Here is a 17,920-nt window from a genome sequence, read left to right on the forward strand (position 1 = left end):
CTTCCATTTGGACTCTTAAGTCAAATAAAGTCTCCAATTTTATTTCAAGAAATTTATATATTTTCCTTTACAACCCCAAACTACCCACTCTCTCTCCCTCTCTCTCTCCATATTCCTTTTTTTCTCCGAAAATGGTGGCCGGCGGTGGAATCTCCGGGTGCTCCGACATCAGCAGCATCGCCGTCCACGTCATCACAGGGAGGTGGTTCGTGGTGTTTGCTTCCCTACTAATCATGGCGGCAGCTGGAGCAACCTACATGTTCAGCTTGTATTCCAGCGACATTAAGTCAGTTTTAGGTTACGACCAAACCACGTTGAATTTGTTGAGTTTTTTCAAGGATTTGGGTGCAAACGTGGGCGTTTTGTCTGGGCTTATCAACGAGGTTACACCGCCGTGGGTGGTTCTATCCATCGGCGCCGTTATGAATTTCTTTGGTTACTTCATGATTTGGCTCGCCGTTACAGGAAAGATCTCTGCCCCTAAAGTTTGGCAAATGTGTCTCTATATTTGTATTGGAGCTAATTCTCAATCCTTTGCCAATACTGGTTCCCTTGTTACATGTGTCAAGAACTTTCCCGAAAGTCGAGGCGTTGTTCTCGGTAAGTATTCGTTCGTTATATTTCACGTCCCTCAACTTATTATTTACTCACAAAAGTAAATAAAATTTTATTTAAATCATTTATCTTATTCAAATTTTAAATATAAAATATTTTTAAAAGTTTAAGACAGTAATTATTAATTACTAATTAAAAGAATAATAATAAATAAATGACAGAACTTTACCGTTAAATTCAGGTATCTTGAAGGGCTACGTTGGGCTGAGCGGCGCCATAATCACACAACTCTTCCACGCTTTTTACGGCGGCGACACCAAATCTTTAATTCTCCTCATCGGATGGCTGCCGGCGGCGATATCCTTTGCATTTTTACGAACAATTCGGATAATGAAAGTGATCCGACAGCCAAACGAGCTCAAAGTCTTCTACAATTTCCTCTACATTTCTCTAGCTCTCGCCGGATTTCTAATGCTAATGATCATCATAGAAAGCAAAACAGAGTTCAGTCAGAGCGGATATGGCGGCAGCGCCGCCGTTGTCCTTCTCCTCCTCTTCCTCCCACTCGCCGTCGTCATCATTGAAGAATACAATCTCTGGAACCTCAAAACCGCCGCCGCCACCGCCGCTGCCATTAGATCTCCAAATCACCCTGTTCAAATCGTAACAGAGAAAGTCCCAAAAACAGAGCATCAAAAACAACCATCATGCTGGACAACAATCTTCAACCCACCAGAACGCGGCGAGGATTTCACAATTCTCCAAGCCCTTTTCAGTGTTGACATGTTTATTTTATTCTTAGCAGCAATCTGCGGCGTCGGCGGAACATTAACAGCCATCGACAATTTGGGTCAAATCGGAATGTCTTTAGGATACCCAAAACAGAGCATTAGCACATTTGTAACACTCGTTAGCATATGGAATTACCTCGGCCGAGTAACCTCTGGTTTCGTCTCTGAAATCGTCTTAACTAAATACAAATTCCCTCGCCCTTTAATGCTCTCAATGACCCTTCTCGTGTCCTGTGTCGGCCATTTGATGATAGCATTCGATGTCCCAAATGGGCTTTACGTGGCTTCCATCGTAATCGGATTCTGCTTCGGAGCACAGTGGCCGTTGATTTTCGCCATAATTTCAGAGCTATTTGGGCTGAAATATTACTCCACGCTTTACAACTTCGGGTCGGTGGCGAGCCCAATTGGGCTTTATGTTCTGAACGTGAAAGTGGCCGGAAATTTCTACGACAGAGAGGCGGAGAAGCAGCTGAGAGCAAAAGGGATTGTTAGAAAAACAGGGGAAGAGCTGAAGTGCTTTGGAGGGGAGTGTTTTAAGCTCTCGTTTCTGGTAATCACCGGAGTTACTTTGTTGGGTATGTTTGTTTCATTGATTTTAGTGATTAGAACGAGGAGTTTCTACAAGAGTGATATTTATAAGAAGTTTCGAGACGAAGCTGAAACAGAGATAGCCGGAAATGGCGCTGTAGTGGCCGCCGAACCGCCGGAAGAGACGAGAAAATGATAGGGGAGCATGTTGGCCCGACAAGGAGAAGAAAATTAAAAAAAAAAAAAATCAAAAGAAAATATTAAACTCTAAGTTTGTTTTCAATGATTTATTATTTCCCTTTGCCCTCATTCATATTTCATAATGAATATGACATTTGCAAATATTAGAGGTTACTTCGAAAAATAAGAGCTTTTGAATGCTTCGAAAATAAAGTACATTAGTGAGTCTCCTCTTAAGATACACGACTCCCGTCTTCCCTAGAGTACATTGTTGGTCCAATAAAATTCCAGTACGAATTTTTTAATTAAGATACGTGGAACTCCGAATTGAAATAAAAATTAAATAAAAGAATAATTTTTTTTTTTTCATTTTTATGTCCCACATCGTTTAGTATGAAAATGTTTAGCTATAATTTAATGAGAGGGAAGACCCAACTTTCTTGGGCGGTTGTCCCCACGTGGTCCTTCTGGATTAATTAATGAGGTGGAGTTCCCCTTTCAAATCAAGCAAAATGAAGTATTATTTAATTTAATTTTTTTTATTGGGTATTTTATAATACTATTTATTGAACATCGTGACTTTGTAAGTTACGTATTTATGGCTTAGTATATGATTTCTATGTCTCATTTTTCAATTTCAACCTTAATTTTATAACATTTTATTTTCATATTTTCTGTCACGCATTAAAAAATTGACCTATGGGTCCTTACAATAATATTTAAATATCAAATATTATATATATTTTTTAATCTTCAAAATTAATTTAGGTTATATCTGAGTTTGGAGAAATAAATTCTCTCCCAATGTCGTTTGAATGGTATCAAAAGAAAAGGTTATTTTCGACACGTTTTATGACATTCTCGAGAGATGTAAGCCTTATTCGAACTATCTCGGTGCAACTTATACAAAGCTACGAGAAGTTATGTTCTTCTCGACGATCATGTCCAACACAACTTTTTGTGAAAAATACTTGCACTCTTTATTAACACCAATCTATAAAAAATTACAAGACACTCCGTAAAATATTACTATATTTTGCTATCTAGCGAATACGGTTTGAAATTTTTTGGGATGGAAACCTCGGAAGGAATGAGATAATTTATTCTTAAAATATCTAAATTATTTTTTTAAAATAATAGATGATTACGAAATATTTTAACATATTTAAACCATTAATATCAAAATATAATATATATATATTTATTTATTTAGAAGGGGTGAAAGTCCATGGTAAATATTAAAAAAGGAAAAAAAATAATAATAATTGGACTTTGAAAGACAATGACTTAATTGTAATGAATTTCTACTTTTGTGGAAAATTCTAAACAAAATAGGAAGAAATTGCAATTAAATTATAAGATTTATTAAATTAATTTTTTTGTGTTTAAAAAATGAGCTACGTATGCTTTAAATTTATATAATAAAAAAAAACCCTTCAATTATTTATCATCCATTAAAAAAATACTTTAGTTTAATTAATTTAAGAATAATTAACAAAGCTTAAATACCACAAATATTTGTTGTCATTTGGAGTATGTATTTGGGGAAGCTTTCTTCTTTTGTATTACTTTATAATTAATTTCACAATTATTAACTTAATTACATTACGCATCTGTTTAATATTATCAATTTCAAGTCTATGTTGTCGGTATATACTAATTTGAAAAAGAAGATTCTAGATATTATTATTAATGAATCTTTTTATATGGTTAATATAATTCAATAATTCTCATGAAACTACGTCGTTGGTTGATATTTTGTTAATTCAATAATATAATCGTTCAGGAATCATAATTATTTAATTAATTAATTAATATAAAATCATATCAAATTTGATTTTATATCTTTTTAAATAAATGCCCCTACGTTGACTTTTCATTTTATCTATATGTAAATGTGCTGTAATATTTTTAAATTAAAAAAAACATTTTTAAAATTGCAAAGCGTATGAAGAATAAAAAGTATTTAAAATAAATAATAATGGCAAAATTATTTTAATGATCTTAAACAAGACCAACCACGACGACGAAGAAGAAATTCCTGCCAATAAAAGATTATTAAATTATTTAACGGTTAACTGCCACATCATCTCTACGTGTACCATTTCTTTTACAAACCTCGGAATTAAGTTTTTTTTTTAATTAAAAAAATCTAATTATATAAAGATATCTAGTTTTTTATGAGTGATTTCAGAGGACGACCTAAGGAGTAAGTTGGTGGGAATGTGACATTTGGACCATAATAAATGAATGGGGACCACATTCGAATAAGAGTGATCATAGGAATGAGAATGAATGAATGGGGACCACATTCAAATAAGAGTGATCATAGGGACGATAATGAATGAATAGGGACGAGATTCGAATAAGAGTGATCATAGAGATAGAATAGTTAAGAATATTTTGAAAGAATTCGAAGTTATTACATATACTAACATGTTGCACCTTCTGTTTCAGCATCTCGATCATAAAACCTTAAAAGTTAAACATGTTTTGTTTGTTACACTCGTGGTGGTATGTAAAAACAATACTAACGTAGCTAGATTCGAATTCCAATTCCTAATTTGATTCCTAATGAAAAAAAAAAATGCTGAAATGACTCAAGTCAGTCTGTGGGGTTAGTAGTCTACATTCATAGAAGCTACAAGCAGCTAACGTAGCTATGTGTTGAAGCCATCAAACCTTCGTTCCAAGTTTCATGTCTTGATTTTAATCGTGTGGGACGGTGTGAATAGTAGTTTTTACTCATAAAAGCTACAGGGCAAGTAAGATATCGGGAATCAAAGTCAAACCCATACCCAAATCCTCATCTATATAAACATAAACTAAGAACACATCCTTCTTCACCCTCCCAAACATCATCACCACAAAAATGGACCCAATCTCTGCAGGGTTCAACACCAAATCCTTCACCCTCAAACTAATCAAAGGGCCATGGTTCATGATGTTCGCGTCCTTCCTTATTATGTCCATGGCCGGCATACCTTACATGTTCGGCCTCTACTCCGGCACCATCAAATCTGTATTGGGTTACGACCAAACCACCCTTAATTTCATCAGCTTCTTCAAAGATGTCGGCACCACCGTCGGTGTCTTGGCCGGCTTAATCAACGAAGTAACCCCACCATGGTCCATTCTTGCCATGGGAGCTCTTCTCAATTTCTTCGGTTACTTCATGATTTGGCTCTCTGTTTCCGAGAAGATCCCCACCCATGTCTGGCTCATGTGCTTATATATCTGTGTCGGAGCCAACGCTACAACGTTTGCTAACACCGGCGCCCTCGTCACCTGCGTTAAGAATTACCCGCAACGGCGCGGCGTCGTCATCGGAATTCTTAAGGGCTACATGGGGTTGAGTGGGGCCATTGTTACGCAGCTCTACCATGCGATTTATGGGAAAGATGAAAAGTCGTTGATTTTGTTGTTGGGTTGGTTGCCGGCGGTGATTTCGTTTATTTTCTTGCCGACGGTGCGGCGGATGAAGGTGGAGCACGAGGAGGATGAGCTGAGGGTTTTTTACAGGTTTTTGTATATCTCGTTGGGGCTGGCCGGGTTTTTGATGTTGATGATAATTTTGCAGCAGAAATTTAGTTTTGGGAGAGGGGAGTACGGTGGCAGTGCGGCGGTGGTTACATTTTTGCTCCTTTTGCCGATTGCGGTTGTTGTTGCTCAGGAATTCAAGGCGTGGCGGCGCTTGAATCAGCCTCCGGTGGTTGAGAATGGGCTTTCCTACACGCCGGTGAGTGAAAATTTAATCAATTTTTTTTGGAAATTTTAAGGTTAGACAAAGTTGCCATTTTGATCAAACGTTAAAAACAGGGGACAGCGGCGTTGAAGAACACGACACCAATGGCACTCCTCCCGAAGAAACCAAAGGAGACAGAACCAGCTAGCAGCACCAAAATTCAATGGTGGAAAAACGTGTTCAATCCGCCAGAAAGAGGAGAAGATTGGACAATTCTCCAAGCTCTGTTCAGCTTCGACATGTTCCTCCTCTTTCTCGCCACCGCGTGCGGCGTCGGCGGGACACTAACCGCCATCGACAACCTCGGACAAATCGGACAGTCACAAGATTACCCAAAGAAAAGCATAAGCACATTCGTGTCGCTTGTCAGCATATGGAATTACCTCGGCAGAGTAATGGCCGGATTCCTCTCCGAACATTTGCTAATCAAATACAGATTCCCTCGTCCTTCAATGCTCACAATCGTTCTTCTTCTTTCCTGCATCGCCCATCTTCTGATCGCCTTCAACCCGAGCGGCGGCCTCTACATTGCCTCTGTTTTAACCGGATTCTGCTACGGCGCCCAGTGGCCTCTGCTTTTCGCCATCGTCTCAGAGGTTTTTGGGCTAAAATATTACGCGACGCTGTATAATTTCGGGTCAGTGGCGAGCCCTGTGGGGCTTTATTTGCTGAATGTGAATGTGGCGGGGTATTTATACGACAAGGAGGCGAAGAAGCAGCTGGCGGCGACGGGGAGGATAAGAAAAACAGGGGAGGAGTTGATTTGTAATGGGACGGTGTGTTTCAAGCTGTCTTTTGTGATTATTACGGCGGTGAGTTTGTTTGGGGCTTTGGTTTCTTTGGTTTTGGTGTTGAGAACGAGGAAGTTTTATAAGAGTGACATTTATCGGAGATTTAGAGAGGCGGAGGAGGCGGAGAAGGCGGAGAAGGCGGAGAAGGAAGACGGCAGTGGGTTCATAAACGGCGGCGATATAGTGGAGGACTCGAAACAGGGGATTAGGCAATGATGATGTCTGCATTTTTAGATTGGTTTGTTATGGTCACCCTTTAATTTTGATTATTGTAATTGTAGTTTTTTTAATTTAAAAGCTTTAAGGTTAAATTGGTAAAAACAGCCCTAAAAGTGTTGACTTTAATGAATATTGTAATCTTCCTCGTGACATCGAGCGAGATAGAAGAAAACTAGTTTGAAAGGTTGACATCTTTTATTTCATAATTACAATTTCCCTCTTTTTCCACGTTTGTAGGATAACTCTTTGTCGCGTTGACTTACTTATAGTCAACTAACCAATGCAATTGAAGTGTTTATTTATTAGTGATTAACATAAATATCACCTCACTTATTTCCAAAATTTTAAAAAATGGTTAAGAATGAAATAAAAAAACCAAATTTTGAAAACAACCTAAAATATGTTACCAACTCATTCCTTAAAATGAGGAAAGAGTACTAACGATTACATATAAATAAAATATATTTCATAACTAAGTTTATATACCGTTCGATCACACCTAACAAGTTGGGTAGTACGTGTCAACCTAATGAGTTGGGTAGTACGTGTCAACCTAATGAGTTGGGTATACATGACAATCACACCCAACAAGTTGGGTAGTAAGTGTCAATCAAATTGTTGTCTTTCCAAAATTTTAATGAAAACATGTGCCAGTAACATTTTAGTCGAAACATAAGATGGTTTGATGATTCCAGCTTGTAACTTTTCTCGAACTACATAGTAATCAATTTCAATGTGCTTCATATGTTCATGAAAAATTGAATTGGCTGCTATATGCAATACTGCTTGATTATCATAATACAACAATGTTAGTTCGGACAACGAAACTTTCAAATCTTGAAGAATGTATCTCAATCAAGTTAACTCTAAATAAGTGTTTGAGGGTGAAGAATTTAGTGTTAAATCGTGCTGAGCTTGGGTCCATTTTTGTGGTGATGTTTATGAGGATGAAGAAGGAGGTGTTCTTAGTTTAATGAGGATTTGGGTATGGTTTTGACTTTGATTCCCACTAGGTTGGGATGGGAAGCGTAGTGATGTCGGGATTTTGTAGCTAATACTTGATCCTAAAACGATGCGAACCCACATTTTCGATGATTTTGTAGTGTCTCATGTCTAAAGGTTCAGTCCGACACACGGTTGCGTTATCTATTTGTAGCTTTTATGAGTAAAGACTACAGTCTCTACACGTTACCTCCTTATAGCTTCTAGGAGTAAAAACTATTATTCCCGAACCAACATGAGTCATTTTAAGGATTAAGAACAAGATTTGAAATCTCAAATCAGGACTGGATGGCTTCAACACATGGTTACGTTATCTGCTTGTAGCTTCTATGAGTAAAAATTAATATTCCCACAGACTAACACAAGTCATTTTAGCCTATTTAAATCCAGAATTGGAATCTGGATCTAGCACCGGATCTTCCTGCATCCCCTACAACACGGAGATGTTACCTACATGTAGCTTTTAAAAGTGAAACTATTGTCCTCACATACCAATAGAGTCCTTTTAATGCTTCCAACATGGAAAATTCCTAGAAGGCCACCGAACATGAAATTTCAACAAGTAAAATAGGAAGGTGCATTAGATTGGTATATGTAATAACTTCAATTCTTTCAAATTTTTTCGAATCATTCTATATTCAGTATCATTAGCATTCGAATGTGGTATAAGTTCATTTATCTACCGTCACACTATCACAAGCTCACGAGATTCCTCCATAGTTCGTGCTTAAATCATAATCTAGTTGGAGAAGTATTGCATAAAAAGCTAAAAAAAAAAACACCTTTTATTTTTTTACGAGGTTCGTAGAAGAAATGGTCTACATTATAGGTGATGTGGCAGTTAAGCATTAGTTTTGGTTTTGGAAAAGTAAATAATTTAATAATCTTTTATTGGAACGACAGTTTAAAAAGAAAAAATTATTTTAATAAATTTTATAAAAACTTATTTTGTTGATCCACAGAAACATTTGGGGTATTGATTTGTCGACCTCTTGCAAGATTGATTGGCGTAATGACATAAATAGCCCTTTGATAGGCGTAATTTCTGTGGATCAACAAAAGCCTGGTCGAACATTTATATTAAATTAATTTCGTAAACATTTCAAATAGCCGTCTTAGCTCAGCTGGTAGAGCGCATGGCTTTTAACCATGTGGTCGTGGGTTCGATTCCCACAGACGGCGAAAGGGGGAGGGTACCCTTTTTCTATTAATTTTAATTTTATTTTTTAATTTTATTTTTTAATTTTATTTTTTAATTTTATTTTTTAATTTTATTTTTTAATTTTATTTTTTAATTTTATTTTTTAATTTTATTTTTTAATTTTATTTTTTAATTTTATTTTTTAATTTTATTTTTTAATTTTATTTTTTAATTTTATTTTTTAATTTTATTTTTTAATTTTATTTTTTAATTTTATTTTTTAATTTTATTTTTTAATTTTATTTTTTAATTTTATTTTTTAATTTTATTTTTTAATTTTATTTTTTAATTTTATTTTTTACTTTGAAACATTTTGGAAGGAATCTTTAATTTATAACTTTAAGGAAAGCAAAATATACAGTTAAAATAGATCAAATATTTAATCACTACTGCCTTGGAAGAATAATAAATCTCCAACAAAAATGTCAGATAACGGTCATCCCGAGGTGTCTTATGTTGTATTTAGTTTTGTTCTCCTGTTTTTGTTTAATATTTAAATATACCATGTCGGACTTGAACGCTTTCTTATTTTAAAAATAAAAATCTAAAAAAATGCAAAGCGCATGTTCATGATACTCGTAAACAAGATATCTTTAATTTAATTTAATTTAATTATAAGAGCTTTTTATTACTCTTCTATATTTTCTATAATGTGAATAGAGTGCTATAATTTTTTACTATATACAAAATTATTATAATTTGAATATATAAGTTTGACGACCACGATAGTGATGATGATCTGTATCCGTCACCTTTAAATATCATTCTGTGGTAGTCATCATCGTTACCACCGCCATTCCCATAAATTGGATTGTTATTTATGGCAGTGTTACCACCATATCCACCATCATCATCGCCATCGCTACCGTTGCTTCCGTTGCTACCATTGAACCCTTGATATACAATTCCTTGACCTGCATTGTATCTACACGTTCAAAAAAAAAACGGTCAAAACTAGTTTTAATCGTTGAGAATCTCATAAACATCGCAATGTTTATAAGATACACATTGAGTTCTTCTTCTCAATATCAATATCAATAGATGAAACCCTAAATGAGTATTCGCTTCAAGAATCAAAATTCGACCCCGACGTTCGTTAATCTATAGAGCAAGTCATCTTCCATCTTCTTAAAGGTGATAAGATGAAACCGAACGATATTAAGAATGATCGAGAACGGGAGGCGGGCCCATGGTTGAAAAGCAAAGGGAAGAGAAGGGGAAGAAAAGCTTAGGCTTTCTTTTTGTATGCTCAAATACATGCATTTGTTGCTCAATTTGGGTTCCAATTGAATCAATTCCCTCCTTCTTTGTTCCTTTTTTAACCCAAAATTTGGGACTATTTTTTTATTAATTTAGAAGCATTTAAAAAGTAGCTTTTAAAAAAGCTTCACATTATATTTTTAAATTTTTATTTTTAATAAATCTTAATATTAATTAAAAAAAATAAACATGTATTTTTTATATATTAATTTTTTTTGAGAAAAAATGACTCATTCTATGGGCGATGAAAAATGAATATATCCCGTTGTACCATTTTACAGTATTAAAATATTTCACTCGTAAATTAATCAATAAATTTTTTTAAAAAATCTATTAAAATTGTTAAATTATAAATTATAAATTTTTAATTTTATATTTAATAAGTGTCAATTATTAAATAGTAATTAATTTAGGTAATAAAATGGAAGATGTTTTTTTTAAAAAAAAAGTAAATGAAAAACGAAAGATACCTGGGGGCGCCGAAAACGCCGGCGTTCATAGTGAGCTGATTGATGAGAGCCACCGACTTAGGCTCGACGCTGGAGGCCTTACCGTACTGGGTGCTAAGTCCGGCACCGGACGGCACAAAAAATGCGCCGTTCACCAAAATATCACCCTCCGACCGCCAATTCCACGCCGTCCACTCCGTCTCCGCCGTGTCTAAACGTTTCGTCACCTATAATCATCACCGGCTTGTAACGCGCTTTACCAGAAGAATATAAAAACAAAAACGCAATTATAGTTTTGGTCTGTTGTTTTTTACTCCCTCAAATTCCGCTGCCGCCAATTCCGGCCAAAGGCACCAAAAGAAAGGGCCCACTAAGAAATAGTGATTTATTGGCTGCGCGTCAACATCAGGCGCCGCCTAAGCAAGTGGGATAAGGAATCTAATTCTCCCCTCCCCCACTTCTCGCATTCAAGTCAAAAGTTCCTGTCATGACCACCGCCGCCGCTCCCCTCCCCGAATAATTCCATTAAAAAAAAAAAAAAAAAACTTTTTTCTTTCAAATTTTATGTTTATTCCATTAGTTTTAATATTTTAAAATCAAATAAAATATTTAAAGGTTTAGAGAGAGAAAAAGACCTCTTTGGCATTAGGGTCCACCGGCGCGGTGTAACGGTTACCCTGACTGTTAATAGTTGGGCGGGCACTGCCGCCAATGGCATACATTTCCCAAGCGGTGAAGTCATTGTTGACGACATGAATGTAGCCATACCTACAACGCGGCATGCGTTGGCTCAGCGCCTCGCCGAAGTGGTTGAACGCAATGGTGACTTGCATCCCTGAGTCCTGCGCGTACTTGTCGTCGTGCCCCAACAGCATCACCTTGTCATGGTGCGAGAAGTAGCTGTTTGATATTGTTATCCCCGTCGATCCCATTGTTGCATCTATCAGCCCATCTTTGCAGTATGAAAGCGAGCAATGGTCGATCCAAATCTTCCGCGAGCTGAATATCGATATCCCATCTCCGTCCGACAGCCCCCAATGCCCCACATGACTTGGGGTCGACCTATCATAACCCATCACCTTAAACTTTTCAATATTCGATAGTAAACCTCAAATTTGTTAATAATTACGAAACTCCACAATAGTATGATATTTGTCACTTTATACATAAACTGCTTTAGTAGTTATACTTTAACGATCCTTCTCTAAATTAGGTGAAACTAACTAACCCATACCTTATGTTGGCATTGCCGGAGGGTTTGCAGTGGTGCACGTGGATGTTGTGGATGATGATATTGGACACGGAATGGATGGTGATGCATCCGCCGCCGGTGATGTGGACGTTGGCGCCACGGCCGTCGATGGTTTTGAAGTTGTTGATGATAAGTTCGTATTTGAGCTTGATGTTCATGTCGGCGGAGAAGATGATCCACAGGGGTTCGAATTGGATCACAGCGTGGCGGAGAGTTCCCGGAGTGGGGTTCGTCGGATCCGAATCCGACGAGTCGGTAACGATGTAGATTTTGCCGCCTTTGCCACCCATGGCGTCGCGGCCGAACCCGATGCCGCAGTCGGCTAGTCGCTGCCGGTTCGCCGCCCAATTTGGGTCGCACCGCCAGCAATCGTCGATGGGGTTGCCGGTGAGGCAAGAGGAAGTTTGATCCTTCGATTCGGACAGCATTTGTCTTCTCCATACAGATGCATTGACTGTCCTGCAGAGAAAACAGAGTATGTTTGGTTTCAGAGAAACAGAGGAATGCTCTGTTTTTGTTTGGACGGCGAGAAAACGCAGGAAAAACTGAGAAATTTTCAGATGGGTTCATCCATTTTCTTAAAAAGAAAACAAATCCAAAGAAACCCAGCTGAAAAACATCAATGTCCAATAGAATCACGAAGAAAAAACATTAAAAAATGCTAAATTATACCTTTGAAGTTCATCAGCAACAGAGTCAGGGTCAGGATGCTGATGGGGTAATGTAAGATTGAAAGAAGCAGCAGAATCGACACATAAGATAGAACCAGACATCCATATCAAGAGAATGGTAAGAACAAGAAACATCCTCGAAGGTAGAGCGAGGAATTTGAGGATGTTTCTGGCCGGGCTGTTCTGCGGTATTAATCGAAGAAAAAAGACAGTGTGTTCGAAACAAATCTGGTTTCTGAAACAGGAATAAAAACATGTCTAAAAAGGGTTACTTTCTTTGGTGGGATATTAGGGTTCTTGGCATTCATGTCAGTAAAGAAAGTAGAAACTTTAATGTCTGAGAGGTGGGGCTTCCATTTATTCTATATTTTATGAATCAAATGAATGCATCTTATTAAAAGAAATCATGTAATAATCATAAACTAGTCGGAATTATTTCTTGAGTTCTCGACCTATGGGTTTAGAGATAGCCACGGCTTTCCCTGACTCTAGTGTTTTGGGTACTACGGACAGTAGAGTTATTGTACGAGAGAGCTAAATAGCTATTTGAATACAAACGGACTTTCCCTCTTGGGCTTCTCCTCAATGTTTTAAAACAGATTTGTTAGGAAATCTCGAACCGACTTGGAATCTTACGTTCATTATTATTTGGTGAAATTTTTGTTTAAAAAAAAAAAAAAATCAAAATTACATTCATTTGCATTTGCATGCATTTGTTAGATCAAATGCTCATTCATTACCCACTAAAGAATATAATATATATAGTGGGGTTCAAACTATAGCTTTAATTTATTTTGTTTGAAATCTATTCCAAATATGATAGCAAACACCATAAAGTATATCCCTACCTAACCAATCTACCCAATTAAAATCATTCATCCCATAACTGTATTATTAGTAGTCTAATTGCATTAATTATTCGAATTTGACCTTTTTTAGTCAAGTCAACCGACCAGCCCGAAAATAACCATATTTGTAGGATTATTATGAAAATTAATAATATTTATAATCCGTTGTTCTATATTTGAATTTTATGAGATTTTAGTTATTAATGTTAGAGAAGTAAGATTTTTTTTTATATAATTAAAAAAAAAAACTCGACGATACAACCTATGTACACCTTTATCCTTAAATAAAGACGTATAATATTATATAATTCTTTATTTATATTTTTTATTCAGTTTAAATAAGAATGTGGAGTGCCAAATTTGAGCCTAACTCAATTGTTCACGAAGTTTTCAATAAAAAAAAAATTGGAGATTTGAATCCATACTCGTTGTACTATAAATAAAAATTGACGAAAAAGGAGGATGGAGATTTAAACGTTTATTATTTAGAAAATATTTTAAAATATTTAACCTAGATTTAAATATACTAAACTTTGGGTTAAATTAGGTCCTTTGTTGTCACATTTCATCTTAATAATGTGTATCTTTTTATATATAATATAGTTTTTGTTTAGGTTTACAAGTCAAAGTGTTATTACTCATTTGGGCCCCACCTTTCATTTCTTTACCAACCTATAATTTTCATTTAATGTTTGCTTCAAAATTACTCTTTTTATTTTTCAAATTAAAATCCCCTTTTTATGACTTTTTAGGGAGCAAAAAAGGCTAGATTCTTTTTAAAACTTTAAACAAAGTTGTTAAAAAAATTTAAATAATTGATGATAAATGTATAAAATAAACCTATTTTTTTTAAAAAAAGAGGAGCACAAGAGTTTCGTTCTCCTCAGTTTTTAAAACGCGTCTATTAGAAAGAGGTTTCATACCTATATGGAATCTCACACCTACAATATGGAATCTTATTGGATTTTTTTGGACGGGAATTTATATCTAAAATAGTTAGTGTGATGGTGACTTGAAACAAAAATTAGAACTATCCTACCGTCTTTAAGTCTATTTTTTTCCGATCATTATTATATAAAAAAAAAAATTATACTCTAATAACAATTATGAAAGGATAAGAGTACTGTGGTCGTTTTTTAAGGCACTGGAATGAGTATTGAGTCAACTTTAATGTATACTGTCACATTAGATGAGTATCAAGTCAATCTATACCAAGAAGGGCTCAGTTTCGCTTTTGGTTTATATGCCAAATATTAACCATAAAATTAAAAAGATACAAGTTCAAAAATTTATGAAGTATTTTTAAAGTCGGTTGTACTAAAAAAAAATATAGCATGCAGTTTTGCTTTCTCTCTCATCTTCTCTCTAAACTATGCTCGGGTTTGGTCATGAATTTTTAATATTATTTCATTATAGTATCTAAAATTTAAAAATGGTCGTTTGTAATTTTACTTCCTTTAAAATTTGGTTTTAATGAAGATATAATTTGGTTTTGAGTCGATCTATTATAATAAAATCTATTTCATTCTGATCTCTATATTTTTAAATTTATTTTATTTTGTCTAAAAAAATTTATAATATTTATTTAAACATTTATATGTAAAAAAAAAACACATTTTTTAATTAAAATAGAGAAAAAATTAGAAATTTGAAGGTGGATAAAAAAGTACGAGGCTAGAATAGACATTTTGCCAACATAAACAAAACTTAACGAATAAGATATCTATTATCATTTTAAATGTTAGCGTTATTTATAAGTAAACTAAACCGTAAAAGTGGTGTGATATCGGACCGACTAAAATAGAAGTAATGGAAAATTAAATTAAATTAGGGAATTAAAAGGAAATATAAAGTTATACATTAAAATTTAAATTTAAATTAATGAGTGTGGTGTTTTGTTGAAGAAGGACGTGATTGGAGTAGCGGTGGGCAGAGTGCAGAGGCAAAGACAGGAGAAGAAGATGAAGAAAAAGAAGAAGAGGAAGAAGAAGAAGAAACTCCATTGTTTGTGGACTTGGAAATCTCTCTGTTTCTCTCCAAATTCCGCCATTTGAGGCGAGTCTTTCTTAGCCATGAATTTAGGTTTCTGTCGATTTCCCCAAACAAGAGCTACTGAACTTAAAATAGGCTTAAATTAGAAAGGGCCTGAAATTACCATTGGTTTGGTTTTTTCCTCGTTTTTTCTGATGGGATTTGGCATTTGGGGTCTTCTCTCTCTTTCTATCTCTGCTAAAGTGGGTTGGCAAAGTGTGAGAAAGAGAGTGAAACGGGCTAAAATGCTAACAAACTGGCTGTTCCTCCATCAATATTCTGCGACACTGCCTCCCTAATTTTGCACACAATCTGTTCGACGAAATGCTTGTTTTTAGTTTTACTGTATAGCTCTGTCTCCTTCATTCTGTCCTCTTTCTTTTGCTATATCTTTTCCATTTTGCCCCTTTTCCTGTATATCTATATATATATATATCACATGTTCTTAGCCTTGGAAAATCAAAATCATTCGTACTTTACTGTTCTATTGAGATTCAATCATTCAACAAAAAGGGGAATTTTGGGGTTGGAGAAGGAAGAATGGAAGAAGCGATCATGGGGTCTAAGGAACAAGCACTGATAGCCAAAGGCAAGAGAACCAAGCGCCAAAGGCTTCATTCTCCAATCCCTTTTGCTGTTCCAGCCAATTCTTCAAGTGGGGAAGGAGGATTTGTTGTTGATGACAGTAATTTTGTAGCAGAGAACAATGATTATGAGGTTTTGATTCAGAATCAGAACAATTTTTCAACTTCTTCATCCTCTGGTGGTGAATTGCAGCCATACAATACCGTCACTGAAGAAGAAGAAGACATGGCTAATTGCCTTATCCTCCTTGCTCAAGGGAGACCCTTTTGTTCACCGCCGAAACATGTCAATGCTAGACCGGTTCATCATCTTAACAATGTGCGGAGATTCCCGATGGAGAATGTCGCAGTTGGAACCGAAAAGGGTGGGAGTGGATGGAATGGTTATGAGTGTAAGACCTGTTATAGGACATTTCCATCGTTTCAAGCATTGGGAGGACACAGGGCTAGCCATAAGAAGCCTAAGGCCATGGAAGCTGAAAAGAAGCTGCATTTGTCTTCAGACTATGAAGAGATGCAATTCAGAAACAATATCACAAACTCTCTTTCTCTGCAATTGAATCAGAGGGGGAGTTTGTATAGCAGTGGCAAGGCTAAGGTTCATGAGTGTGCTATCTGTGGAGCTGAATTTACATCTGGGCAGGCCTTGGGAGGTCACATGAGACGCCACCGCGCCATGCCGGTCAGGACAAACACCGCCTTGTCTCTGACTCCAATGGCTATTGAAACTGAGGATCAAAGACAACCAAAGCGGCAAAGAAGTGTTCTTTCTTTGGATTTGGATCTCAACCTTCCTGCTCCTCAAGAACATGATCAAAGAGAATCATTCTTAATAAAGTCAAACCAGCAGCCACAACAACAACAGCATAATAAACAACAACAGCAGCAGCAACAGCAGCAGCCACTTGTTTTTCCAGCCAGGACTTTGGTTGACTGTCATTACTAAGGATGGATAAGAATTCTAAAATTTTTTCTCCCTAAATTTTTTACTTTCCATCATTGTTACTGATGATCAACTTGATGTGATTACGTGAGTTTATCTTCATTTTTTATCCTCTTGTTTGGAAAATTTACCTTTCAATGTCACCAAATTCTTTTAATTTTTATGTTGTAATGGAAGTAATAAATGAATCTTGTTCTTTTAGGGAGAGGTTTCGTTGTTATAAAAAATGTTTGAATCTCACAATAAAAAATATTATGGTTATCTTGTCTAACAGTGAATGATTCGAACGCCTTTCCATTAGAGTAGCCGAAAGGTGGCTTCCCATTCATCAACATGATGTTCGGGATGCTATCAAATGTGATTATAGGATCATTCATCATGGATCTGAAGACATAAAAACAAAAAAAGAACATAACTCCCAACATGTTCAAGAACAACTCCAACACTACAGTTACCTTATAGTTGTCGAAAGACAATCACCAACAAGAAGATCAAACTCATCTTCTGGTTTCAGAAAGGGAACAGCAATCACGTTCGGATCGTTATCACGAATCGGTCTGAATCCTCCAGCCGCCTTCTGAAAACTGATCGACGGGAAGTAGAAGAAGCTGCCAATTTGATCCTTTTGGTCTGAAACACACAAGTGCCGGCGCCGGCAATGGAGAAGAGAAAGTTAAATGAAAGCTTAGAAGAAGGCTTGGTTTAAGCTTAACGCCGGCCAAGTTCTGCTATGATAAATGCCTCATGAGCTCAAATTCTCAAATTTTATTATTAGTCCATATAATCTCAAAAAATTAAATTTAGTTCTCATAGTTTAAGGTTAATTGCAATCTAGTCCCTATAAAATTTAAAATTTTAATAAAATTA

At 35.9% G+C, this 17,920-nt stretch overlaps 4 protein-coding genes and 1 non-coding gene across 6 annotated transcripts; 4 read left to right on the forward strand and 1 right to left on the reverse strand.

Moving 5' to 3' along the window:
- The first annotated feature begins 82 nt into the window (after positions 1-82).
- LOC111489721 (protein NUCLEAR FUSION DEFECTIVE 4-like) lies at positions 83-2,160 on the forward strand. The gene is made up of 2 exons (XM_023138061.1): positions 83-600; positions 797-2,160. The coding sequence occupies exons 1-2, from the start codon at positions 132-134 to the stop codon at positions 2,071-2,073; spliced, it is 1,746 nt and encodes a 581-aa protein (XP_022993829.1). The 5' UTR covers positions 83-131; the 3' UTR covers positions 2,074-2,160.
- A 2,756-nt stretch (positions 2,161-4,916) lies between these two features.
- On the forward strand, positions 4,917-6,812 carry LOC111476469. The gene is made up of 2 exons (XM_023120517.1): positions 4,917-5,796; positions 5,877-6,812. The coding sequence occupies exons 1-2, from the start codon at positions 4,930-4,932 to the stop codon at positions 6,807-6,809; spliced, it is 1,800 nt and encodes a 599-aa protein (XP_022976285.1). The 5' UTR covers positions 4,917-4,929; the 3' UTR covers positions 6,810-6,812.
- A 2,111-nt stretch (positions 6,813-8,923) lies between these two features.
- TRNAK-UUU lies at positions 8,924-8,996 on the forward strand. The gene has a single exon. It is a non-coding gene; the product is annotated as a tRNA-Lys (tRNA).
- Positions 8,997-9,603: 607 nt separating this feature from the next.
- On the reverse strand, positions 9,604-12,988 carry LOC111478161 (probable pectate lyase 18). 2 transcript variants are annotated; one of them, XM_023123417.1, is made up of 5 exons: positions 12,649-12,988; positions 11,959-12,435; positions 11,360-11,786; positions 10,742-10,951; positions 9,604-9,936 (listed from the first exon to the last, which is right to left on the reverse strand). In XM_023123417.1, the coding sequence occupies exons 1-5, from the start codon at positions 12,780-12,782 to the stop codon at positions 9,661-9,663; spliced, it is 1,524 nt and encodes a 507-aa protein (XP_022979185.1). In that variant the 5' UTR covers positions 12,783-12,988; the 3' UTR covers positions 9,604-9,660. The 2 variants fall into 2 exon arrangements, with proteins under 2 accessions (XP_022979185.1, XP_022978455.1); XM_023122687.1 differs by having other exon boundaries at positions 9,604-9,940; positions 10,746-10,951; positions 12,649-12,987.
- Positions 12,989-15,397: 2,409 nt separating this feature from the next.
- LOC111480579 (zinc finger protein ZAT5) lies at positions 15,398-17,184 on the forward strand. The gene has a single exon (XM_023126055.1). The coding sequence runs from the start codon at positions 16,067-16,069 to the stop codon at positions 17,054-17,056; it is 990 nt and encodes a 329-aa protein (XP_022981823.1). The 5' UTR covers positions 15,398-16,066; the 3' UTR covers positions 17,057-17,184.
- The last annotated feature ends 736 nt before the right edge of the window (positions 17,185-17,920 follow it).

Source organism: Cucurbita maxima, unplaced genomic scaffold, assembly GCF_002738345.1.
Source record: "Cucurbita maxima cultivar Rimu unplaced genomic scaffold, Cmax_1.0 Cma_Scf00001, whole genome shotgun sequence".
Lineage (NCBI taxonomy): Eukaryota > Viridiplantae > Streptophyta > Magnoliopsida > Cucurbitales > Cucurbitaceae > Cucurbita > Cucurbita maxima.

Excerpts from the sequence above, each read along its gene's own strand:
- LOC111478161 (XM_023123417.1), bottom strand. The coding sequence starts at position 12,782 with ATGTTTCTTGTTCTTACCATTCTCTTGATATGGATGTCTGGTTCTATC. Across the intron at positions 11,787-11,958 it reads TCCGGCAATGCCAACATAAG|GTCGACCCCAAGTCATGTGG; the intron begins GTATGGGTTAGT and ends GGGTTATGATAG. Across the intron at positions 9,937-10,741 it reads TTTTCGGCGCCCCCAGGTAT|AATGCAGGTCAAGGAATTGT; the intron begins CTTTCGTTTTTC and ends ACGTGTAGATAC.
- LOC111480579 (XM_023126055.1), top strand. The coding sequence starts at position 16,067 with ATGGAAGAAGCGATCATGGGGTCTAAGGAACAAGCACTGATAGCCAAA.
- LOC111476469 (XM_023120517.1), top strand. The coding sequence starts at position 4,930 with ATGGACCCAATCTCTGCAGGGTTCAACACCAAATCCTTCACCCTCAAA. Across the intron at positions 5,797-5,876 it reads ATGGGCTTTCCTACACGCCG|GGGACAGCGGCGTTGAAGAA; the intron begins GTGAGTGAAAAT and ends CGTTAAAAACAG.
- LOC111489721 (XM_023138061.1), top strand. The coding sequence starts at position 132 with ATGGTGGCCGGCGGTGGAATCTCCGGGTGCTCCGACATCAGCAGCATC. Across the intron at positions 601-796 it reads AAGTCGAGGCGTTGTTCTCG|GTATCTTGAAGGGCTACGTT; the intron begins GTAAGTATTCGT and ends CGTTAAATTCAG.